The sequence below is a fragment of the Salmo salar genome, chromosome ssa11 (genome assembly GCF_905237065.1).
Source record: "Salmo salar chromosome ssa11, Ssal_v3.1, whole genome shotgun sequence".
Classification (NCBI taxonomy): Eukaryota; Metazoa; Chordata; class Actinopteri; order Salmoniformes; family Salmonidae; genus Salmo; species Salmo salar.
The window spans coordinates 79,143,851-79,169,445 of NC_059452.1; the positions used below are offsets into that span (position 1 = coordinate 79,143,851).

Sequence of the window (25,595 nt, forward strand, 5' to 3'; positions counted from 1 at the left end):
GTTTTCGGTTGTGTTATTGTCCTGTCCATGTCTGGTTTTATTGAATTGTCTGTTTTCTTTTTGTTTGATTCTGGCAACAACAACAAAAAGTTTCCCCTTAGGGATAATAAAGTTTTGTTTCAACTTTACTCACCTTCCACCCGACCTGTCATTGGTATAGAGAGAATATGAAATGGTATACCCATGCATGTCAGCCAAGCAGACACCTTGTTGATGACATTTTAGTCTATTCCATCAATAACATTTCACATTTCTATAGAAATAATGCATGATAAAGAGAACGTGTTCTCTTCAGTGTCACCTGGCTGTCTCTATGGCTACTGGCTCTATTTCGGTATATTTGTCACGTGATCAAAGTGCAGGTTATGATTGGGTTGTGTAATTAAATGGGAGGGTGGGGTGATGCGCTAACCCAAAGCGTTTGAGGGGGGGGGCGTTGTCACACACCCAGGGACTTCTGACCCACTTCGGTCCATTCAGGGACGTGGTGTGTGAGCGCTTGGCAGGGGAATATAATCCCCCCCGATAATCCACTTATTGAATATGACAGAATTTCATTATGTTATGGTCTGAAATGTAGCAAATAAATGTGCGATCTAAGATTGGAACTGCAGCTTCTGTATTGAGAACTGGGGTGCTTGTCTGTGTCAGGTATCTGCAAGAAACGGAACTGTCTGAGGTTTGCTGTGTTTGTCTGTTTCTCTCCACTCCACTAATACCAAATGTAACATTTCTTATGGGAAAAGTTGAGTTTGTGTTACGTGTATAAAGCCTGACTTGGGTGATCTGTCTGAAGAGGAACTAGATGTTGGTAATATTTTGTGTTCCAGATATCTCCGAGATCGAGTCTTATCGCTCCTACTCGCCACAGGATGACCGACGGGCCCCCCACTCAGACCTGTCCTCCCACTCCTCCAATGAGAGGCTCAGAGACAAACCCAGGTAAACAGTCACCCTCTGCTCCCACCTGCAGTATGGATCACTCTTATGTACTGTACCATATAATATTGTCAAATTGAGATGATATTTACGTTGAGTATCTGTACTCCATCACTATGGCATTTCGGAGAAGATGAAAGCCTACTGTAGCTGTACTGTTTGAGAATCATGGGATTATGTGTGTTTTTATGATCAGGGAGGAACCTCCCAGCAGGCTGGCTAAAATGGGCGCTATGCCGACACCGTTCGCCATGCCGGCGCGAAAACCGGCTAGAGTTGTGGAGGACACGCCCCTTCTGCCAGCAGAGAGGGTGGAGCCCCGCCCAGAAACACCCCCAGGTAAGCACAATGACTTTGAATAACTGAATATGGTACATTTTTTTTATTTCCCGTTATCACATTTATCTGTTATATAAGCAGTGCATCAGTTAACTTACACATCCATCGTAGCAATGCTCACCAATGAGGATTTCCATTTTGTTTTTCAGCACCGGCAGTAACTGTTGCCCCAAAAGTCCACGCTGCCCCAAAGGTGCCACTGACGCCAAGCATAGAGGATCAGGAGATATACGGGTAAGTGTTGGTTCCACAAGCAAATCTACAGAGAATGGGTCTAGGGTACAGACTCACTATTAACTCAAGAGTTGTGTACTCTAATCTAGATTATGAATAGAAATGTACAAAATTTTATAACTTGCCTGTTGTCTTAAATGGGTTGTGTGTTGTCCAGACCCAACACGGTGATGGTGCGTTTCCAGAAGGGGGAGAGCGTGGGGCTGAGGCTGGCGGGAGGAAATGATGTGGGAATCTTCATCGCAGGCATTCAGGAGGACAGTCCTGCAGAACAGGAGGGTCTTCACACAGGGGACCAGATCATGAAGGTAGGGGAAGGGTTAACTCTTAGTCTTTGTCTTCTTTGGGATCGGTGTCCCTTCCGTGGGCTAATGCGATTAGCATGAGGTTGTAAGTAACAATAACATTTCCCAGGACATAGACATATCTGATATTGGCAGAAAGCTTAAATTCTTCTTAATCTAACTGCGCTGTCCAATTTACAGTAGCTAGAATGTTTTTTTTCTTCTTCTTTGTACACTGCTCAAAAAAATAAAGGGAACACTTAAACAACACAATGTAACTCCAAGTCAATCACACTTCTGTGAAATCAAACTGTCCACTTAGGAAGCAACACTGATTTACAATAAATTTCACATGCTGTTGTGCAAATGGAATAGACAACAGGTGGAATTATAGGCAATTAGCAAGACACCCCCAATAAAGGAGTGGTTCTGCAGGTGGTGACCACAGACCACTTCTCAGTTCCTATGCTTCCTGGCTGATGTTTTGGTCACTTTTGAATGCTGGCGGTGCTTTCACTCTAGTGGTAGCATGAGACGGAGTCTACAACCCACACAAGTGGCTCAGGTAGTGCAGCTCATCCAGGATGGCACATCAATGCGAGCTGTGGCAAGAAGGTTTGCTGTGTCTGTCAGCGTAGTGTCCAGAGCATGGAGGCGCTACCAGGGGACAGGCCAGTACATCAGGGGACGTGGAGGAGGCCGTAGGAGGGCAACAACCCAGCAGCAGGACCGCTACCTCCGCCTTTGTGCAAGGAGGAGCAGGAGAAGCACTGCCAGAGCCCTGCAAAATGACCTCCAGCAGGCCACAAATGTGCATGTGTCTGCTCAAACGGTCAGAAAGAGACTCCATGAGGGTGGTATGAGGGCCTGACGTCCACAGGTGGGGGTTGTGCTTACAGCCCAACACCGTGCAGGGCGTTTGGCATTTGCCAGAGAACACCAAGATTGGCAAATTCGCCACTGGCGCCCTGTGCTCTTCACAGATGAAAGCAGGTTCACACTGAGCAAGTGACAGACGTGACAGAGTCTGGAGAACGTTGTTGGAGAACGTTCTGCTGCCTGCAACATCCTCCAGCATGACCGGTTTGGCGGTGGGTCAGTCATGGTGTGGGGTGGCATTTCCTCCATGTGCTCGCCAGAGGTAGCCTGACTGCCATTAGGTACTGAGATGAGATCCTCAGACCCCTTGTGAGACCATATGCTGGTGCGGTTGGCCCTGGGTTCCTCCTAATGCAAGACAATGCTAGACCTCATGTGGCTGGAGTGTGTCAGCAGTTCCTGCAAGAGGAAGGCATTGATGCTATGGACTGGCCCGCCCGTTCCCCAGACCTGAATCCAATTGAGCACATCTGGGACATCATGTCTCGCTCCATCCACCAACGCCACGTTGCACCACAGACTGTCCAGGAGTTGGCGGATGCTTTAGTCCAGGTCTGGGAGGAGATCCCTCAGGAGACCATCCGCCACCTCATCAGGAGCATGCCCAGGCGTTGTAGGGAGGTCATACAGGCACGTGGAGGCCACACACACTACTGAGCCTCATTTTGACTTGTTTTAAGGACATTACATCAAAGTTGGATCAGCCTGTAGTGTGGTTTTCCACTTTAATTTTGATTGTGACTCCAAATCCAGACCTCCATGGGTTGATAAATTGGATTTCCATTGATTATTTTTGTGTGATTTTGTTGTCAGCACATTCAACTATGTAAAGAAAAAAGAATTTCATAAGATTATTTCTTTCATTCAGATCTAGGATGTGTTGTTTAAGTGTTCCCTTTATTTTTTTGAGCAGTATATTATCTTTTACCAGATCTATTGTTTTATATTCTCCTACATTCCTTTCACATTTCTTTCAAATTTCAAAGTGTTTCCTTTCAAATGGTATTAAGAATATGCATACAGTACCCTTGCTTCAGGGCCTGAGCTACAGGCAGTTAGATTTGGGTATGTCATTTTAGGCGGGGAATAAAAGAAAAACGGGTGGATCCTTAAATAAATATGAATGTTTGTGAAATTCCTCATGTCTGTTCATGAGTGCTTTACATATGATCTCTGTTATGTCTTCTGATGTCTTTGTGTCTGTCAGGTGAATAACATGGACTTCAGGGGCATGGTGCGTGAGGATGCTGTCCTGTACCTGCTGGAGATTCCAAAGGGAGATGATGTCACCATCCTGGCTCAGAGCAAACCTGATGGTGAGTCACGGCTTCACTCTGTAGATAAAGACAAATCTGTCATTTTATTTCAGTTCATGTTGCAGGTGAAGTGGTTTGATGCTTGTGGTGCCTGTCCTCTGGTCCAGTCTATAAGGACATCCTGGCATCGGGCAGGGGGGACTCGTTCTTCATCAGGACCCACTTTGAGTATGAGAAAGAGGTTCCCCAGAGCCTGCCCTTCTCCCGAGGAGAGATCTTCAATGTGACTGACACACTCTATGATGGCAAGCTGGGCAACTGGCTGGCCATCCGCACTGACAAAGACAACCAGCTGCTGGAGAAGGGCATCATCCCCAACAAGAGCAGGTGTGTGTGCGCATACAGATGTAAGATTTTAATTTGATCACTCTGTAGCAGGAGAACTTGTGTGTATTTGAGGTAGGGCTGCACGTGGAATCAAATTCAGATTGAAATTGAGCTATTGACATGTGCAATATCCATATCGCAAGAGGCCATGATTTTCCCTTTTTTTGACACTATTAATACTACAAAAACTAGACTACGGTACCTCCTCCAATGAGATGCACTAGACTGTTCACTCTCTACATGCACAGAGGATGCTGACCAATCACAAGCGGGGTCTCTCACTCGCTGCATGGCTTGCACATGCTGGCCAATCACAATCATCCCCGCTTAGAGCGTGCGGTTAAAAAGGCATTGATTGCCGATGCGTTTTTCAAGTGTAAGGCCTACGAAGAAACATCCTGCAGAACAGAAATCAGAGGTTATCACCCATCACATAGCCAAAGACACGGTCCCTATTTGTACAGTTCGCAAAGACGGCTTCAAGAGATGATTAACAAGCTGGACAGGAGATGGAATATTCCATCTCGCACATATATCTCCCAAGTCGCCATCCCAACACTGTATAACACATTTTAAGGTAGACGTTGAAACGTGTCGCATTGAATGAGTGGACCAGACTTAAATATTTGTACACAGGCTGCACCTTGCAATCTGTAGGCTACGTGTTACATGATTTTAAGGCACTTTGACTCATAATTACAATTATAAAAATGATTGAGGCTACTTATACATAATTACACAATCATAAGACTCCTATTCCATCTGCAGCCTATGGCTGCCTGAATAAATAATTAACTTAGGTTATTTAAGAACTCGTAATGGTGAAATAGGAAATCATGTTATTAATGATTTAGTGCTGTGCTTATAGCAGACTATTTTGATCATGTTAAAAATGTATGTCTGTTAATATGTAGGTGAAATAATCCTATCTATTATCATACTGTATGTAGCCTATAACAATGTTGGAAGATATTTGTTTAATTTGGCTTTGTATTCAGTTGGCACCGTATGTAGTAATTCATATGATCTCAATTTTAGAAGCGATGTTCTCTACCTTGACAGTAGTTTTAACCATGTCTGATGGAATTACCAAGTTTTCACCCAAGTGTTTGAAAATGGCAATTTGTGTGAATGTGTGATGATTGAGACTAAGTGCTAATTTATGATTCCTGGTGTTCTCTGCTTCTCAGGGCGGAACAAATGTCAAATGTGCAGAATGCCCAGAGAGGAACAGCCAATGACAGAGGAGACTTCTGGAGGTTGAGGGGTCAAAGGGCGGCGAAGAAGAAGGACCTCCGTAAGAGCAGAGAGGATCTGACTGCCACCCCTGTCACCACTCGCTTCTCTGCCTACGAGAGGGTGGTCTTACGAGAAGGTACGTCTCCCAACGCAAAAGACTCCTATCTCCTGTTGGGGTTTGGTCTAAGAGCCACTTGACTGGATAGAACAGAATAAGTTCTAAACTTTTGATTGAACTTAACTATCAACTGAATTATTAGGAACTTTCTCATAATGGAATGCACAGACAAACTATATAGCATGTCTAACCAGAGCTACAGTTGAAGTGGGAAGTTTACATACACTTAGGTTGGAGTCATTAAAACTCGTTTTTCAACCACTCCACAAATTTCTTGTTAACAAACTATAGTTTTGGCAAGTCGGTTAGGACATCTACTTTGTGCATGACACAAGTAATTTTTCCTACAATTGTTTACAGACAGATTATTTCACTTATAATTCACTGTATCACAATTCCAACGGGTCAGAAGTTTACATACACTAAGTTGATTGTGCCTTTAAACAGCTTGGAAAATTCCAGAAAATGATGTCATGGCTTTAGAAGTTACTGATAGGCTAATTGACATTGGAGGTGTACCTGTGGATGTATTTCATGGCCTACCTTCAAATTCAGTGCCTCTTTGCTTGACATCATGGGAAAATCAAAAGAAATCAGCCAAGACCTCAGGAAAAAAATTGTAGACCTCCACAAGTCTGGTTCATCCTTGGGAGCAATTTCCAAACACCTGAAGGTACCACATTCATCTGTACAAACAATAGTACGCAAGTGTAAACACCATGGGACACGCATCTGTCATACTGCTCAGGAAGGAGACGTGTTCTGTCTCCTAGAGATGAATGTACTTTGGTGCGAAAAGTGCAAATCAATCCCAGAACAACAGCAAAAGACCTTGTGAAGATGCTGGATTAAACGGGTACAAAAGTATCTATATCCACAGTAAAACGAGTCCTATATCGACATAACCTGAAAGGCCGCTCAGCAAGGAAGAAGCCACTGCTCCAAAACCGCCATAAAAAAGCCAGACTACGGTTTGCAACTGCACATGGGGACAAAGATCGTACTTTTTGGAGAAATGTCCTCTGGTCTGATGAAACAAAAATAGAACTGTTTGGCCATAATGACCATGGTTATGTTTGGAGGAAAAAGGGGGAGGCTTGCAAGCCGAAGAACACCATCCCAACTGTGAAGCACGGGGGTGGCAGCATCATGTTGTGGGGGTGCTTTGCGGCAGGAGGGACAGGTGCACTTCACAAAATAGATGGCATCATGAGGCAGGAAAATTATGTGGATATATTGAAGCAACATCTCAATATATCAGACAGGTAGTTAAAGCTTGGTCGCAAATGGGTCTTCCAAATGGACAATGACCCCAAGCATACTTCCAAAGTTGTGGCAGCATGGCTTAAGGACAAAGTCAAGGTATTGGAGTGGCCATCACAAAGCCCTGACCTCAATCCTATAGAAAATTTGTGGGCAGAACTGAAAACTTGAGTGAGCAAGGAGGCCTACAAACCTGACTCAGTTACACCAGCTCTGACAGGAGGAATGGGAGGAACTTATTGTGGGAAGCTTGTGGAAGGCTACCCGAAACGTTTGACCCAAGTTAAAAAATGTAAAGGCAATGCTACCAAATACTAATTGTGTATGTAAACTTTTGACCCACTGGGAATGTGATGAAAGAAATAAAAGCTGAAATAAATAATTCTCTACTATTATGCTGACATTTCACATTCTTAAAATAAAGTGGTGATCCTAACTGACCAAAGACAGGGAATTTTTACTAGGATTAAATGTCAGGAATTGTGAAAAACTGAGTTTTAATGTATTTGGCTAAGGTGTATGTAAACTTCCGACTTCAACTGTATATTACAGATGTGAGATACTAACGGTGTGTCTGTTTTGATCCTCAGCTGGCTTCAGGAGACCTGTGGTTGTGTTCGGTCCCATTGCAGACGCAGTCAATGAGAAACTGGCCAACGACCTGCCTGAGGAGTTTGTCATAGCTAGTGAGTATGGTGCTCCTAACTTCTGCTTTTGAACGAAGGTGCTTCATGTATTTACGTTATGTGCGCTCAATTTAGGATTTTTAATTTCAATGGAATAGTTTCAAATTTGTTCACCCTGCACTGACCAGGCATACTAAATTGAGCGTTGCCTTATGGCTTCTATGATCATGTGTGTTTATGTAGTATTGGTGAGAAGCTGACGTGTTTTTGTTTGACCACACAGAGACCGAGCCCAAGGATGCAGGCGCTGACAAGTCCTCCGGTGTGGTGAGACTCAATACCATTCGTCAGATCATCGAACAGGTAAACGCCACCAACACCAGCGTCTTCATCCTCCCCATTTTAATCATCATTACCATCATCATACACCCCTTACCTTCATCACCATAGTCATCATCCTCTTCCTCTTCATTATCATCTTCTCCAGCTTCCCTCTTACATTGACCCTGTCTCCCCAGGACCGCCATGCCCTGCTGGACGTGACTCCCAAGGCAGTGGACACCCTGAACTACACCCAGTGGTACCCCATTGTGGTGTTCCTCAACCCGGACAGCAAGGGGGGCATCAAGACCATGAGGAACCGCCTTGTGCCCGGCTCCAGTCGCAGCGCCCGCAAACTCTACGAGCAGGCGGTCAAAATGAGGAAGACCTGTTCCCACCTCTTCACTGGTCAGTCACAAACACCTTGACTACACACACCTTGACTATCTGTCTTTTTTTTTTTTTAAATGGCTCCTCTGTATATGCCACTGTACATGTCACTGATGCTAGTCCCCAGGTAAATCCCTAGTATTATGAAGCCCGAACACTATGGTTGGTCTATTGAGGCCACATTGTTTCAGTAATAAACTATGATTAAGCTGTATTACTCCTGTTTCTGTTGTGCCAATCATTCTGGATTGTTTCTCTGCACAGCGACTGTTGACCTGAACTCGGCCAATGACGGGTGGTATGGGAGTGTGAAAGACTCTATCCGGGCACAGCAGGAGCGGGCTGTGTGGATCTGTGAGGGCAAGGTAAGCTCTGTTTTTATTTAATAGATATACACTGAACAGAAATATAAATGCAACATTTTAAGTGTTGGTTCCATGTTTCATGAGCTGAAAAAAAAAGATTTCAGAAGTTTTTCACACGCACATTAAGCTTATTTCTCTCAAATGTTGTGCACCAATTTGTTTAGATCCCTGTTAGTGAGCATTTCTGATTTGCCAAAACAATCCATCCGCCTGATAGGTGTGGCATATCAAGAAGCTGATTAAACATGATCATTACACAGGTGCACCTTGTGCTGGGGACAATAAAAGGCCACTCTAAAATGTGGAGTTTTGTCACACAACACAATGCCACAGATGTCTAAAGTTTAAGGGAGCGTGCAATTGGCATGCTGATTGCAGGACTGTGCACAAAAGCTGTTGCCAGAGAATTGAATGTTTATTTCTCTAGCAGCACCTTCAATGTCATTTTAGAGAATTTGGTAGTACGTCACCCATTGAGCATGTTTGGGATGCTCTGGATCAACGTGTAGGACAGCATGTTCCAGTTCCCGCCAATATCCAGCAACTTCACAAAGCCATTAGAGGAGTGAGGCAACATTCCACAGGCCACAATCAACAGCCTGATCAACTCTATGCGAAGGAGATGTCGCGCTGCTTGAGGCTAATGGTGGTCACACCAGATACTGACTGGTTTTCTGATCCATGCCGCTACTTTTTTTTGTGACCAGTCATATGAAATCCATACATTACAGCCTAATGAATTTATTTCAATTGACTGATTTCCTTATATGAACTGTAACTCAGTAAAAGCTTTGAAATTGTTGCGTTTTATATTTTTGGTGTGTGTGTGTGTACACAAAAATATCAACCGCAGCAATTTCAAAGAAATTTATATACATACAGTGAATTTATGTACTGTGTAGTGTCTTTGTGTGTCTTTCATACCAACTTGCGTCTCTCTCACTCTCCTCTCTTTCTTTCTTTCAGTTGGACGGCTCGGAAGAGGAACTGGATATCCATGATGACCACATGTCGTACCTGTCAGCGATGAGCGCCGATTACCTGAGCATGGACAGCCGACTGACCAGCGACTTCGACGACACGGCCGACGAGGGTGGGGCTTACACCGACAACGAGCTGGATGAGCCAATGGACGAGCCCCATCAGCCGGTGTCGGCCATCAGCCGCTCCTCAGAGCCCGTACTGCCAGAGGAGGTGGGTGGGCTTTACTACTGTCAATCACTATCCCTCATTGTCAATCACTCATTCAGTGTCAGAGATGGAGACTGGCATCTGTCTCATCTCTCATTGCCAGTCAACAATCTTGACTTGTTGTGTTGACCTAGTCTATGTTTGTTGACATATGTACATCCCTTCATTCCCACTTGTAGAGACCGCATCCTGCCCCCATACCTCGTATGAGGAGATCAGGGAGCAGAGAGGTGCTGAGAGACCCCAGCCCGCCCCCCACCTTCGTCCCTGAGCCCCCCAAGGTGAGACCCCCTTGAACCCCACCCTCAGCTCTCAATCCCCTCAACCCCAAACCCTGTACCACATCTTGTGCTTGCTTATAAGACTTAGAATACTAAGGCTTTATAAGTGCTTGCTAAATGACCATAATACCCTCTTCTATTGCAGCAGGTGAGGGTGCAGTCTCGAGGGGGTTATGACTCCCACTCCAGCAGCACCATTAGCAGTGATGCGGCCGGGGGGTCCAAGCCCGCCCCGCCCCCTGTGGCCCTCAAACCCACCCTAAGGGCCCTCGGCCAGTCATCTGAGGACTACAGTGTCCAGGGGGGAGAGGACCCGGCTAACCGCTCATTCATTGGCAAGGTGAAGGCCTTCGAAAAGATGGACCACCTGGCCAGAGCCCAGAGGATGCTGGAGCTCCAGGAGGCCGAGCAAGCACGGGTCAGTACTACTGGTAGAAAAGACAGTAGCGCCCCCAGCAGTAAGATGTAACGCCTCAGAAACAGAACCAAATGGATCTACAGGGGAAAGGGATCATTTAATATATTCTGATTAAATGTTTTATTGCAAGTACCAAAAGGTATATTCAAGTGCATACAGTTGAAGTCGGAGGTTTACATACACTTAGGTTGGAGTCATTAAAACAATTTAAAGTGTATGTAAACTTCTGACCCACTGGGAATGTGATGAAAGAAATAACTCATTCTCTCTACTATAATTCAGACATTTCACATTCTTAAAATAAAGTGGTGATCCTAACTGACCTAAGACAGGGAATTTTTACTGGTATTAAATGTCAGGGATTGTGAAGAACTGAGTTTTAATGTATTTGGCTAAGGTGTATGTTGCTTTATGTTCGCAATGTACAATATGTGTGTTGACATAACTGTCAAACTCCTCCTGCTCTCTTGACTGTAGCTGGAAATAGCCCAGAAGCACCCAGACATCTATGCAGTCCCAGTGAAACTACCAAAGCCCAACCGCCCACAGCCAATAGGGTAAGTTCATCTATTTAACCACGTCGGTCACCACACAAATTAGCATTTTTACGTAACTTTCCACGGCCTGTCAGGTTGGGTTCAAGACTTTTTTTTTTTTTTTTACAGACTCAATGCCCAACAATCTGAATGAACGAAAATGTCTCTCTCCTGTGTGTCCAGCTCCAGCTCCAACCCAGAGCCCCAGACCCAGTCCTCCAGGCCACCGTACTCTGACAGCAGGGGTCACTACGACGACGATGAGGAAGAGTACCGCAGACAGCTGGCCAACCAGACCAGACGAGGCTACTACAGCAACCCCCAGAAATACAAAGACACTGAGATGTAGGACAGACAGATCCACCTGTTACACCTTACTGTTCTCACTGTGGTTACTCAAACACCCTATCCCTGTGCCTGTCCTGTGGCCCCACCTAGTGGCAGGACCATATATCCCATTCAGGTGTCCTTACATTGACCGTTTGCCTCACTGTGTGGATGGCGTTTTTGCCTTTTAACCTCCCAACCCCGCGATGTTCACCCCCTCAGTCATATTTATCCAAACCAATAGGGTTCGAGTACACTTTATAACCGTGTGTGTATATATGATCTTTTTACATGTTATGTTTATTTCAATGTAACAAATAATGCTTATCTGGACAGACAATGGGTCATTCTGTCTCCAGCTGGCCTGTTAGTGAGTGGTGGGTAATCTCTCCTTTAAATCATGCATTGCATACCCTTTGATTTACTTGTACTCTGTCCTTTTGTGTATTTTAATACTAGAGATCAGTGCATACCAAGTGCCTTATATAGTGTAGCAGTGTCAGATCACTGAAAGAAGCAGTCTGCACTAGGCTCTGAGGTGATGGAAAAAACACATTTATATGGCATATACAGTATAGATGCGCTGAAGAGGGGACATTCTTGTTTTACCAGGGTGTCACCCGTCTATGCATTTACTATTTGATTCATGGTCCTCATGCGGCTGATATCGTCTAGTTAACTTTCTCAAATAAATCTATTTTAAACTTTCATTTGTGTCATGTCTTAGTTCATTCTATAAATAGTGGTGACTATGTTGTTGTGTTTCTAATGCAGCCTCAGGCAGGATGGTTTCTGGGAGTTCATTCAACCAGGTTTTGGTCCAATGAAAAGCTCACATGTGGGTTACCACGCCCCCATGGAGACAGTTTATAGTACATTCATAGAGCAAGGAATACCTTTGGTCTTTCAGGATCCTATGTTTTTCCTCAATACGCATATTTAAATTCAGTTATCTTTGGTTACTGATCAAACATCAATCTGCCTGGTAAATTACTCTGTGCCGTTTTACTTCAGAGATGCACCTGTCATTCATGTTTAACAGGTTCAGATTAAGGCAAGTCAGTGCAGAGATGCATGAAAATACTTTGACTTTAAGCAAACAGTGATGTGAACTGGAATGGAGTTATGTCCAGGGAGGGAGCGAGAGCAAGTCTCAGATGTAGACAGGCTGTTCCTGGGCAGTTAGTAGACGATACATGGCTGCAGGCATCGTCTTCATGTGGATCTGCAGCACAAAGAAGTAACACAGGTTGCATGCTCGGCTGTGGTTTGATCAGAGTTTTCCTGCCGTTTTGAATTGACTGTCAATTCTATCTCCACTCCTTAAAGTAATTGTAATGCCATTTACAGATTCAATTAGGATTATTTACTTAAGTTCTTGACCTCGAACACTGGACTGTATTACATGTTACTGTCGCGTGCGTTCTTGTACCTCTCCCACTGCATTAGACAGGACGTGAACAATCTTCTCATGAGGCGTAGCCACCACACTCTGGCTGTTGATATCAATGATGCGATGACCGACGCGGACCCCCCCTCTCTCAGCAATGCCCCCCCTCATCAGGCTGCAGATCTTTAGAGGAGAGGGACACAAACAGCTGATAATGAAAACTACAAGAAATCGAATCTACTTTAAAAATGTGCAATACTACAGGAAACAGAGCACTCAAAGCTAAGGGTCATCTCTCCTCCCCCCATTGTCATGATACCCACAATGCCATTCTGTACGCTGAAGCCCAGCTGGTATCGGAGGTCTGGTCTGCGGATCAGCACCATAGTGACGGGGGGACACCTGACGATGTTCAACTTAATCTTGGACTGGGCCTTCAGACCCTGGGGGGACAGATTAAGGGTGGATTATAACAGGAGGAGACAGCCAAGAGAAGAGGGAAAAAATGTGCTTACAGCACTGCCTGGTCAAGCAGTCAAAGTCAATTGTTTTCAGTGTGTGCCAGCTTGCAGAGGGGTAGACTATTTAGATTTAAAACAATGGACTTTGTCTGCCTGACCACAAGACAAGTGCATTTGCATTTTCAGCAGAAATGCACAGTTGGGCTGCAGTGACACAGAAAGAGAGAAAAGGTGAAGGCAGGGAGACGAGGGAAAGAGGCTGAAAGAAAGGTGAAAGAACACAAACAGAGACAAAAGAAAGGCAAACCTTGATGATACTCTGGCAGGTGGAGAGGGGCAGTCCAACCAGACTGGTTCCATTGATGGTCATGATCTGGTCACCAATGTTGAGTCGACCAGACTTCTCCGCAGGCCCAGAATGCATCATGCTAGCGATGATGACGGTGGGCAGAATAGAGCCCCAGCCTGACTCCACTATGACCACGCCCAGCATCTCTCCCTTCTGCTTCTCTATGTAAACCTGCAATAGGATACACACAGAACAAATGCCACTACTTACACCAATAAGGTCAAGGCAACTGTTCACTTGAATGTCTTCATGCTTTCAGTTAGCATTGCATTAACATGAAGGGCTGTATATTACAGGTCTACCTCTCGCACTGTTTTAGAACTAATAGGCATAGCCACTAAAGTCTAAAATCCCATATCAAAATACTAAAGCATGCAACACTGGCCTGCCCCCTGGTGGTTGACTCACATCTCTGCAGTTCTCTGACTTGGAAAAGTGGATGAGGTCATCGTTGTACATGTCCTGAGTGTTGAGCAGGTCGCTGTACTCCCTCTGACTCAGGTCCTCTGGGTCGATGCCACTGGCCCGCAGGAACTCCTGGTATGCCACACTGAAGGCCTGGCCAATAGACTGGGCTATGAGCTGGGCCTGGACAGAGGGTAAGAGTGGCATCAAATACACTGGATGAACACAGAAACACACATATTACGTTGTATGTCATAAAGTTCCTTCATACACACACTTGTGTCCGAGTCAAACAAATCATTTGTAAACACACTTACATCCTCCGACTCAAACACGTGGCAGACCATCCTGTACTGGGGGAGGTCGTCGCGGGCTGGGCTGTTGGTGTGGTCAGAGTGGTCAGTTGTATGGTTCAGATGTTCCTGAGCGCTCCTGGAGCGTACCATCTTCCCCCTGGCCATCAGCACCACCATGTTGCCTATGTCAGCAATGTAGGAGATGGTCCTCAGTGGCAGGTCCATCATGGACGCCTGATAGGAACACAGGATAAGGACATGGTTATGTGGCTGTAGAGGGAAAGAGGTGTTTGGCAGTATTGTATGTGGATGTAGTTTAAGTGTGTGTGTGGAGAGGTAAGTTTGATAACTGTGCCGTTCCACCAATTAGGTGGCAAATTAAAATTAAAATGTTCACCTAATTGTAACATTGTCATTAAGAGCACATGTTTAACTTCATTAAAAAAAAACATTTTTTCCCCATCTCAAGAGGCTAAATAAAAAAAAAATGACTATAGTAAGTGCCCATTAAGTGTCAAATAAAGTAACAGGGTTGACGAGTTCATCTTAAACCAGCCATAACTCCCCTTGTGACAGGGGGAATGGAAGCTTGTTGTGTACAACAGGGAGGGACAAGTGAATGAAAAAGAAGAAGAAATTAAAACATTTCTAGCCTGCCTATCTATGGGTAATAGTTATGCTTGACCCAATCAGTTTTCCACAACAAAATGGACAAAGGGTAGAACCAGCTCACCTGCTTTATCACTATAATTTGACATATTAAAAACGAGAGTTCAGTTCACGTAACAGGGTTGGCCTTAAAATGAGGGACAGAAGTAAATGAATCACTAACCACATAAAATAAATAATAATCTTCATAAAGGACTTTGTCAAAGCTATAAAATAACTAGGGCTTTACAATGATGGTGAATACTTGGAGACATTTTGGGTTTAAGTGGGTTAAAAACTGCACTGTCTGATTTACAGTAACTATTACAGCGAAAACATGCCATGAGATTGTTTGAGGACGGCGCCCCACATCAAAATATTTTTCCACCGGCACAGGTTTCATAAATTCACAAATAGCGATTAAATATTCACTTACTTTTTGAAAATCTTCCTCTGATTTGTCATCCAAAGGGTCCCAGTTATAACATGTAGTGTCGTTTGGTTAGATAAAATCCTTCTTTATATCCCAAAAAGTCAGTTTAGTTGGCGCCATCGATTTGAGTAATCCACTCGTTCAACATTTTCTTTAACTAGGCAAGACAGTTAAGAACAAATTCTTATTTTCAATGACGGCCTAGGAACAGTGGGTTAACTGCCTTGTTCAGGGGCAGAACGACAGATTTTTTACCTTGCCAGCTCGGGGATTCGATCTAGTCCAACGCTCTAACCACTAGGCTACCTGCCACCCCAACATGCAGAGAAAGGAATCAGAAAATCTACCCCTAAACTTTGTTTCAACAAGTCAAAATACATTTATATTTACTCCTCAGATACCCTAAAATGTAATCAAACTATAATATTTCTTACGGAAAGAAGTATGTTCAATAGGAAACCGATTTTATCAGGTGCGTCCTGTCTTCATGGCGCGTGCAAACGCAAATTTCCAAGACAGTGTCCCTGTACTAAAACTGATATTTCTTATTCGTTTTGGAAGTTAAAAGCCTTAAACCTTGAACATAGACTGCTGACACCCTGTGGAAGCCATATGAACTGCATCCAGGGAGCTCATTTTCAGTATGACCTTATGCTTGCCATTCTAAGAGAATGGTCTCTCAAAAAAATAAAATTCTGGTTGGTTTCTCTTTGGATTTCCTCCTACCATATCTATTGTGTTATATTCTCCTACATTATTTTAACATTTCTACAAACATCAAAGTGTTTTCTTTCCAATGGTACCAGGGCCTGAGCAACAGGCAGTTTACTTTGGCATGTCATTCAGGCGGAAATTGAGAAAAAAGGGGCCTAGCCCTACGAAGTTTTTAATTAAAATCGTTCTAGAAGTCACAGAGGGTGCACGGAGAGAAATGTCAATATGCCAAATTTTGTCACTAGCATTTATTGAATTCTCCATGTGGTCTATATTAAAGCTCACTTCATTTAATATAACAGGCTTTTAACATCCAATATTGGTGCACAATTTCTACTTAATATATCAAAAGACACTCATTTCATGGAACGACCAGATTAACGACCAGATTTACTAACACTATAGCAATCAGCAATCCTTGAGTGGAGTCCATGTAAAGGTCAATATTATACCGTATTTACCTGAGTGTCTGCATTCAGCACTTTGATCCTCTGAGTAGACATGAAGAGATCCACTTCAGTGGAAGAAGGAATCTCACCCCCAGTCTGCACATTTAGGGAGAGCAGAAGACATTCAAACAACCATTACAGACAAACAGCAAATATGACTTACTTAGAATCATTTAAAAAAAGACACAGAACAGACAGAAAAATATGTTACAGCCGTAATACTGTCACTGTACCTTCTTTCTGTTATTAGATTGCTTTTGTGTGGTCTGCCGTATAGAATAGCAAAAGCAAGAGAGAGAGAGAGAAAGCGTTCAAGACAGTGCTCCGTCAAGAATAGTAAGATGGGGCTAGGGTATGGACGACACTGGATTGGCTCACAGAAGATTGGCCATCCCATATGGAGTATTAGGGCTGTGTGTGTGTGTGTGTGTGTGTGTGTGTGTGTGTGCCTTGTGTGGGCAGGTGGTGATTTCAGCTGTCTATCACATCTGAAAAAAAGTTACTGGCCCAGAGGTTATGAAGCAAACATCTTCAAAAGTTGCCCCTTCATCAATTTGACATTAGCACCCCTCAAGAACCAAACAGACTGCATGTCATAACAACATAGACTGACAGATGCCATGGGCATTCTTCAATACTTCTTTATGGACATGAAATAATGTTATTTGGCAGATGTATCAATAGCTATTTAGTAAAGAAATGTAACGCACAATATAATACACATAATTATATGGAACTAAGGACATGAGAATGATTACTGATGTGACCCCCGTGTGGCTCACCCTGACACGACTCATAGCCTCCTGGGCCTGCTGCATGCGGGCACTCTTAGTGGGAGTCCTCTCTGACAGCAGGTGGGTGGAGCCCAGGTAGCTGGCCGCAAAAATGATGCCATCGATCAGGTCCTCTGGGTCACATGGCCCTGGGACTGTGGACAAGACGGTCATTGAGGTTGGCGACAATCAATAGTCATCACTTTTGATTTGAGTGAAAACAAAATCAAAAGTGAGTGACAACATGCCACTGATGCCTAACTTTTTCCATCAAGTAATTGAAATGCATTTTATACCACAGCAAAGCTTTATCGACAAAAACATTCCTCTTATCTCACTAATGACCCCCCCCAACCACAGAGACACTCACCTTCCACGTATGTAGGGAAGGACGGCATATGCCTCTGGATCTGAAATTAAAAACAGAATATTACACATCAGTAATGGTGACAGTAACAGTAGAATAGCACTTCTCTTTCCACAGTGGTGCGTGTGACACAATGCAGAGCAGTCACTTACCTCCTCAATGGATGGTGGCCTAGGCGGTTCCCTCTGTTCTCTATGCTCCCTCTGCTGAACCTGGTGTGTTCTGGAGGACTCTGCCCTCACAGGACAGACATGCTCTGGGACTGGCACCAGAACTCGGGATGGAACTCGGGATGGGGCTGGAGCTGGTACTGGAACACAGACTGGGGCTGGAACTGGGTTATAGTGTGAAGGAGACTGAGAGACAGGCTGTAGGACAGATTAAGAGATCCATAAGAGAAAACCTCAGTAGATTTCTGGTGGCACATTTAAACAGGAGTAGATAAGAGTGATCTCTGTGGTAATAATGTTATCACTGATGCAATAAATGGACTAACATCCATTCTACTCCACTATGTAAACATTTCAAAATGGTGATTTCTGTAGCGATCCAGAGCAGGCTCATACTCACGTCGCCTCCCGGTGGCTGCTCTGGGGAGGACTCGTCCTCATTAGGACTGACCTCCGGTCTCATCACCCACACAGGCTCTATGGGCTGGTCAGGAGTGTAGGGCGAGCGCACCGTCTTAGTCTTCACCTCCTCTATGGCCTCTCGGATGTCCCTGATGGCCAGAGAGATAGCATCCCCTGAGCCTGTGACACTGTCCTCTGAAAGGCCTTCCACAGGAGGTCGGAGCTCCATCCCGGCCTGCTCATCCTGGAACTCACCTGAACCAGGCTGCCCAGAGCTGGGACGCTCTGACTGGGCTTCACCTTGCACGTTCCAGGGAGGTGGCCCCAGGCTTTGGGATCTGGGGCTTTCTTTGAGGCTGTCGCTCTCCCCGTCAGACGTAGTGTCATCGTAGTGGTGTAGTCTTAAGCCGACTGAGCGTCCCTGCCAATGGGGGCTGGTCTGTGGTAACCCCACATCCCTACCTGGCCAGGAGTCACGGGGTTGGGGCTCAGTGTCTGTAGCTCCCTTATAAAAATGCTCCCTCTGTCTACGGCTGTAGGGCCCTGGGTGAGGTTCTGAATATGGCTCATCAGGGTCAGCCTCAGATCTCCCGTCTGGATAATTAATCCATTTCAAGGGTTCAGGGAAAGACTGAGGGTAGGATTTTGCGTAGGGCTCTGTGTAGGACTCTGTGATAGATTCTGACTGTGGGTAGGACTCATTATAAAATTCTGCATAGGTCTTAGGATACGAGTCTCTGAAGGTGAAGGATTTGGGGTGGGACAGTGGGGAATCAGTGCAGCTCTCATCAGGCATTATGTCATTTTCATAGGTGGGGCTTGGGCTAAACTCGTCACTACATTGGTCCGAGTTCTCAGACTGAAGTGGAGGGGGCAAGAATGGTGATTGGTGAGGAGGTGAACTCTTGGGCGGAGCCTCCATGCTTAGCGAGGCAGCACTCTCAGTGTCAGAACAGTACTCATTAGTTCCATCTTCCTGGTCGTCCTCTACCAGACCCCTCTCGTTTCTGTCTTCTTCTCCCAGACCTGTCTCTTTTAGCTCCCCCTCTCCACGGCCCCCCTCCCTCTGGTTCTCTAGGTCTGTCTGGTTGTCAAATCCACTTTGAGTACTAACAGACTGCGTTATGGATGAGCTGTACCCATCCACCTCTTCCTCCTCAGGTTGGGGAGACTCTATGTTGGGAAGGGGTGGATGCAGGTCTTGGGAAGGGGGATCAGGGGCAGTAGGACATGGTATGTGGTGTGTGGGGGTAGGAGAGGTACCAGCAGTAAGGTCAGGTGCTCCACTGTTCTGTGTGTGGTGGGGTGGACAGGAGTGTGGGGGGTGCTGCTGCTTCATTGTTGCGGGACCAGTCATGTCCCTCTGTTCCGTCAGGGGAGTGCCAGATGACCGTTGCTGTTGAAACGGCGGGGCGTGGGTGTCTTGGCCGTCTCTCGTCGGCGGTCTCTGTCTGTGAACTCTGACCCTGGGCTCTCCCTGGCGGCGGTAGTGGGCCACGCCAGGGCGGGGCGGCTGGGTGTGGCGAGGAGGATCCATGTCTGCTCCCTCCCACTGTCTGGATGGGCCCTGCCCTGAGGGAGTTCGCCTACGGTGCCGTGCAGGGCCGCGGCCCGAGCCTTGGTGCGGAATAGGAGGATGATGGTGGTGGTGATGACCCTGCCCATCCTGACCGATCATTTGGCAGGGTCTCCAACTTCTCCGGACAGGGACCCCTTCTCCTTCTCCCCCCCCTTCTCTTGCTGTGCCATTGGGCTGCCGGTTTCTGGAAGCAGGTGAAGCCTTATGCTCCTCCAAGACAGCATCACCTAGCCCCTCCCCCTGCTGCTTGTAGCTCATCCCTCTGCTGTGGTCTGTTTACCTTTAGAACATGGTCCTTCCGTCTCCTAGGAGACACCACTCACAGCACTGCCTGCAGGGAGACAGGAAATTAATGTGAACAGATAGTTCAGGGGTTATGGGTGAAACAGCAGGATCAGGAAGGCATGTCTACAAACAGGAGATTGTGATTGTGAGCGAGCACCCCTGTGGTTATGAAGGAGATCTATGTATCACTCTCCCAATATCCATTTTAACGTCAATTCTATCCTCAATTTTTCAGAGATCTGCCAATCCCCCACACATCTACAAAGTACAAAACACGCTCGCACCAGATCCTGATAGACAAGCAGAGCCGCAGGGGCTCCCTATACTCAAGTAAAACCTAAATCCCATGGGATTCATCTGGGTGTGTTTAATCTCAGCCATATTCTCCCTGCACCAGCAGCGGCACCACGCCACACCACAGCTGCTGGCAGATGGCGCGAGGAGGAGGAGGACCAGGAGGAGGGACAAAGCCCTGACGTCACTGACCTGAGAGAGAGGAGGTCAGGCTGAATACCAAACTTTACGCTCGGTGTACAGAATATTGATGTCTGAACTCTAGAGAGACTGTGCAGTCTACTCAGCATCAATCAGTAGACTGACTTCACAGTATTATATAGGATCAGTTTTCAAAATTGTGCACAGTATTGCAGGTACAGTATTTTGTGGCTTTAAGAGCAATAGCCCATTGTACTGTATGAATTAGTGGCTGAAATTCAAATGTGATGGATACAGAAAGCAGAGAGTGTACAGATTTAATAAAGGCTGGATATCTGGAGACTAGGGGCAGAGGTTAATGCAGTACCTCAGAATGAAAAGTCATCTGAGTGCAGGCGAGAACCGAAGAAGAGGAGACATGTAAGGAGGACAAAGAGTGGAGATTATATGCTAGAAATATGCCCTTTCCCCGGTGATTGGTGCTGCTGACTGGGTGGGCCCCTGGGGGGGCAGTGCCCAGGTCACAGATGGTCAGGCTGTGGGCAACGTCGGCCAGACGGCAGGCGGAGGGAGCTGTGAGCAGATCCTCCATCTGTCAGGGCTCCAGTGAAAGCCACAGGGAGGGGATTTACAGTACCAAGTCATTGACTCACTGATCTTACGCTAGCCTAATACACACAGGCCAATGTTAAAACAGTGTTTACATGTAGGGGAGAGTATGTTGAGCCATTTTCTACATTCAGCATCACTACATCAAGGGAAATATAGTATTATGTCTAAAAGATAGCTACACTGAGTGTACAAAACATTAGGAACAGATTAAATTTGTCAGGGCATGGACTCCACAAGGTGTCAAAAGCATTCCACAGGGATGCTGGCCCATGTTGACTCCAATGCTTCCCACAGTTGTGTTAAGTTGGCTGGATGTTCTTTGGGTGGTGGACAATTCTTGATACACGCGGGAAACTGTTGAGCGTGAAAAACCCAGCAGCATTGCAGTTCTTGACACACTCAAACTGGTGTGCCTGGCACCTACTACCACCCTGTTCAAAGGCACTTAAATATTTTGTCTTGCCCTTTCACCCTCTGAATGGCACACATACACAATCCATGTCTCAATTGTCTCAAGGCTTAAAATCCTTCTTTAACCTGTCTCCTCCCTTTCATCTACACCGATTGAAGTGGATTCAAGGTAACATCAATAAGGGATCATACTGTAGCTTTCCCATGGATTCACCTGGTCAGTCTGTGCCACGGAAAGAGCAGGTGATCATAATGGTTATTGATATTGTGTGTCCCTGGAAATAACCAGAATTAAATGTAAACTTAACAGTTTTCAAAACAAAGTGGTCTCTTGGCACAACTTCCCCGGGGTAAGGGGGTAAGTTTAGCACATGTACAGGGTAAATTGAGCCGCCTTGGGGGTAAGTGGGTGATAGTGTCCTGTGACAGTAGGTGATGGTGCTGGTAGGTCAAAGTTGAATTCATGGAATGGGGGTGTGGTATATTGTATATATTAAATATATGCCTACATTCAGATACAGATCTCACTTACCCTTCCATTTCTTGACCAATTGTCTGGGACAAGGATGTTGTTTGAATGTGCCAACTCGTAGGAAAGTGCTCTGCTTTTGAGGATACTAAGCCCATGAAACTGGTACGCGAGATTCTTAATATGTTTAGCAAGCTCAGACTCCATGTCAGCAGATGAGACCTCATGAGCGTCTGCTACTCTTTCACACAGGTACATATTCCTTTTCTTTTTTGTCAATATACCTCTTCAGTGTCATTCAGTAGATGTTTTTCATCCCTTGCTGCTGCTCAAATGGACTTCTTCCCTTCCTTGGCTGCTCTCTCAAGAACCTCAATGACGTCTGCTCTGTAACAACAACAAAAATGCACTTGAGCTCATATGCGTGACACATTGCAAAAATACTATGCATATTATGCATAAAACTGACAAAATGTAATCATAATTTGTATGGAGTATGGTGGACATTGCCTCACTTACCCCAAGGGAAACATTTTGACAATATTAGCCCACACAGCTACAAGGATGCACTTTCATGCTAGATTAAGGACCTCATTTGCAGGGGCGGAAATCCCGGGGGGGGCGGGGGGGACACGACCCCCCCATCCTGGGAAAAATATGATTTGTCCCCCCCAATATATCACTGAAACATAACTATGTAATTTAAATAATATTAATAATACGCAATGAAAGCAATTGTGCTGATTATAGACACTTAATAGCGCGTTTTTAAGTTTCAAAAGATTGCGACCCCCCCACCCTTTTCCTCACAATGGTTTGATCCACTGGCAAGGTAACAGAGGGGTTGTAGCCACTGTCTGAAAGGCACTCAATGAACGTAACTGACGTGAGGTTAATCCAGTCAATCGCGCACACACACTAGCTGAATATGCAGAGCTAGCGCGCAAATATTAACTATTAAGCTAGCTAGTACCTATTCCATTTATGTGGCCTCGTCAAAGATGGAATCTTTGCTATCGTCAATTTATTCCGAGATCAGCATGCAGATGATGTAAGTTAGTGCTTCAAAGTCCCTGTGGTAAGGTTAGCGATAAACTGAAGTCCAAACTGAACAGAACTACACTCTCTTCTACCATTGTCTTAAATATATTTAATGGTCTCGTTGCAAAAGCTAAATTGTCGCAAGGGAACTTTTATTTATTTATTTTATTTAACCCGGGTAGCAAAGATTATAGCAAACACCACTGAAACTGAATTGGTGCTCGCTAGCTTTGCAAATTCAGCTATTGTTGGAAGCCAGCCAATATGAAACAAACTATTAAAATTACAAAAGGTTGCAGCATATGTTGTGTAAATGGTGAACTCATACAGCTGTCAACTCGTGTCATTTTAATCCGTTTCACATTTGCTAGCTACCTTTTAGATCGAAGCCCAAATAGAATGGTAAAAGATAAGATGATAGAAGCCCATCTCCTACTGTAAATAACCTACACACTGTGTGTGTGTGTGTAGCCAGCCAGCCAGGTAGAAAAATGGCAGAAAAATAAAAGACGGACATCAGAGTATTTTTCAGTACACCAAAACGCAAAGTAAAAACCCTAGTAGCCTAATATCTCAAAGACTAGTTGATAAAATGTTCATAAGAAAGAAATGAAATTCTAATGGAAATGTTTCACAATGATGTCATTAGGCAGAGCAGGCAACAGATGGCACACAGACAGCAGAGTTGGGGACAGATATGCAGGGACAGACTGGCAGAGACAGGGAGTCTCAGGTAAGTTTGTTGAGTCTTTGTTTGGCAACATTATGAAAGGTTCTCCATTTTTTTACTTGTAAAATAGGAACATAATTGGAAAATGCCATGGATACCCCCACTCTCAACTTAAACTGGTGACTGAACTAAGATTTGTTAAAGGCAATGGTATTGCTGTTGTGAGTAGTTGTGTAGTTTTGGGTACCGGTAGTTAGGAGTACGGCAAACACCTTATTTCTTTGGTTCCTCAATATACATTTACCATATTACAATGTAGGCTATGTGTTACAGCACTACTTTTGGTGTCCCCCTCAGGAATTGCTCTTGAGAAAATTTCATGTAATTGTCCCCCCCAAAGTTGATATCAGATTTTCGCCCCTGCTCATTTGTAGTTTATCGAGACCCCAATTTATGTATAAAACAATATTTGGTTTAGATAAAACATTGGTTTAGATACAAGCAACATGAAACGTATAACAAATTCATTTGACTTTGTGAAAATCAATTTTTTGGGACCTATCTTGCTTACCACTTTTTCCATTTGGTTTCTTCCTTCACAGACTCCTAAATATTTTGTCACATGATTCATTTTGTGCATGGTTTCTTAGAAACAAGGGGTGGCTCAACTAACCCCACTCTCCCCTAGTATCAATAGGCCAATTGGTTATATTTTGTTGATATATTTGTGGTTTCAGCAGGACAGGATTAATGCATAGACTAAGCAAGGTGGTGTGACTACTGGCAAACGCTTGTAGACCATTCAAGTCCCACGTTGAATGGCTGCTGGGAGGACTTTTTTTGTTTGTTTATTTATATCTGCCTGAACGTGAGGAAATTAAAAGGGTAGGACAGCAGGTAACTTGTGCAGAAAACGGTCTTCCGATTCTGTCACCATGTATGGAGTGGGACGTAACCCAAAAGGAAAGCAAAACGAGTAGGCGCTCTGCGATGAAATATTCTAATACATGTTTACTTATTGACAACTGCTCAACGAACGGGCTAACATCCTATTTAACGAACAGACACCTGTCAATGTCCGACGACGATGAAAGCCTATACGATGTGACACGTCTCTAATAAAATGATCCGCCAGGTGCTTTTCATGGTCAAATCATCGGCGCCACTGGTACCTTTATCGATTCGGTGGTGTTATGCGAGTCGTCATAATGTAGGCTCTTTGCCCTATCTCCTGGATCATAAATAGGCGCTTACCTGTTCATGACTAGGAACTGGTCGATCGCGTAACATTCCGCTTCACCATCTTTATCCTACTGGTCCCTCTGCTCGATACGGTCAAACAATTTGCATGGATTAGGCCCGATCGGTCAACTCCTGCTGCATCGTGACATTTGAGCGGATTACCGATGCACAACGCGACTTTACACTGCTGTGTTTCAACATGATGGCGCTGCAACGATCGTGTTCCACGTAGGCTACACTGCTTTGGTCTGCACCACTTTTTCCCACGCGCAGTGAGATATTAGAGCCCTCAAACTCTTCCTTTGCCCACAATGCACGCCCTAGGGCTAAGAAACACCGGTGTCAAGCACACAAAACAAACTATTCCAGGACCCTCGCTCACCGCATTTTATCAGAATAGCCTATGTATGTAGACTAGTCTACAATATCTATTAGGAAAATATTCCCTAGAGCGCACTCACACCTCTACTGCTATCTCCTCTACAGTCTAAACGAGATCATTGGGACGTCCCAACTCTGACGTCAACCTGTTGAAGTTTAAAACGGTTAATGTTGGGGTAAGGTTTATGGTTAAATTAAGGGTAGGGGTTAAATTTAGCGT

General features: G+C 44.9%; 2 protein-coding genes across 5 annotated transcripts in view; one reads left to right on the forward strand and one right to left on the reverse strand.

The window, feature by feature from the left end:
• LOC106563322 (tight junction protein ZO-2) overlaps positions 1 to 12,103 on the forward strand; it is a 29,830-nt gene extending 17,727 nt beyond the window's left edge. The window contains exons 9-24 of one of the 3 annotated variants that reach the window (XM_045689963.1): positions 831 to 942; positions 1,136 to 1,278; positions 1,428 to 1,512; positions 1,670 to 1,820; positions 3,883 to 3,991; positions 4,099 to 4,318; positions 5,509 to 5,693; positions 7,529 to 7,624; positions 7,848 to 7,927; positions 8,083 to 8,293; positions 8,540 to 8,640; positions 9,607 to 9,834; positions 10,011 to 10,112; positions 10,258 to 10,530; positions 11,008 to 11,087; positions 11,196 to 12,103. In XM_045689963.1, the coding sequence (XP_045545919.1) occupies positions 831 to 942; positions 1,136 to 1,278; positions 1,428 to 1,512; positions 1,670 to 1,820; positions 3,883 to 3,991; positions 4,099 to 4,318; positions 5,509 to 5,693; positions 7,529 to 7,624; positions 7,848 to 7,927; positions 8,083 to 8,293; positions 8,540 to 8,640; positions 9,607 to 9,834; positions 10,011 to 10,112; positions 10,258 to 10,530; positions 11,008 to 11,087; positions 11,196 to 11,220 (2,201 nt within the window). In that variant the 3' untranslated portion in view covers positions 11,221 to 12,103. The remainder of the gene's footprint in view (positions 1 to 830; positions 943 to 1,135; positions 1,279 to 1,427; positions 1,513 to 1,669; positions 1,821 to 3,882; positions 3,992 to 4,098; positions 4,319 to 5,508; positions 5,694 to 7,528; positions 7,625 to 7,847; positions 7,928 to 8,082; positions 8,294 to 8,539; positions 8,641 to 9,606; positions 9,835 to 10,010; positions 10,113 to 10,257; positions 10,531 to 11,007; positions 11,088 to 11,195) is intronic. The other 2 variants (XM_014128832.2, XM_045689962.1) reach the window with 2 other exon arrangements.
• On the reverse strand, positions 11,928 to 25,454 carry LOC106563324 (amyloid-beta A4 precursor protein-binding family A member 1). Of its 2 annotated transcripts, XM_014128833.2 has the most exons (14): positions 25,007 to 25,454; positions 22,326 to 22,428; positions 18,249 to 20,160; positions 17,831 to 18,046; positions 17,682 to 17,721; positions 17,321 to 17,466; positions 16,772 to 16,804; positions 16,551 to 16,634; positions 14,316 to 14,528; positions 14,002 to 14,181; positions 13,552 to 13,764; positions 13,107 to 13,226; positions 12,826 to 12,966; positions 11,928 to 12,618 (listed from the first exon to the last, which is right to left on the reverse strand). In XM_014128833.2, the coding sequence occupies exons 3-14, from the start codon at positions 20,085 to 20,087 to the stop codon at positions 12,547 to 12,549; spliced, it is 3,297 nt and encodes a 1,098-aa protein (XP_013984308.2). In that variant the 5' UTR covers positions 20,088 to 20,160; positions 22,326 to 22,428; positions 25,007 to 25,454; the 3' UTR covers positions 11,928 to 12,546. The 2 variants fall into 2 exon arrangements, with proteins under 2 accessions (XP_013984308.2, XP_013984310.2); XM_014128835.2 differs by lacking the exon at positions 16,772 to 16,804.
• Between the last annotated feature and the right edge of the window lie 141 nt (positions 25,455 to 25,595).

What these genes read in the sequence shown, in the direction of transcription:
- LOC106563324 (XM_014128833.2), bottom strand. Translation starts at nt 20,087, where the DNA reads ATGAGCTACAAGCAGCAGGGGGAGGGGCTAGGTGATGCTGTCTTGGAG. An exon ending in AGCAGCCACCGGGAGGCGAC is followed by an intron (nt 18,047 to 18,248) that starts GTGAGTATGAGC and finishes TCTGTCCTACAG; the next exon opens with CCTGTCTCTCAGTCTCCTTC. An exon ending in TGCTGAATGCAGACACTCAG is followed by an intron (nt 14,529 to 16,550) that starts GTAAATACGGTA and finishes TGTTCCTATCAG; the next exon opens with GCGTCCATGATGGACCTGCC.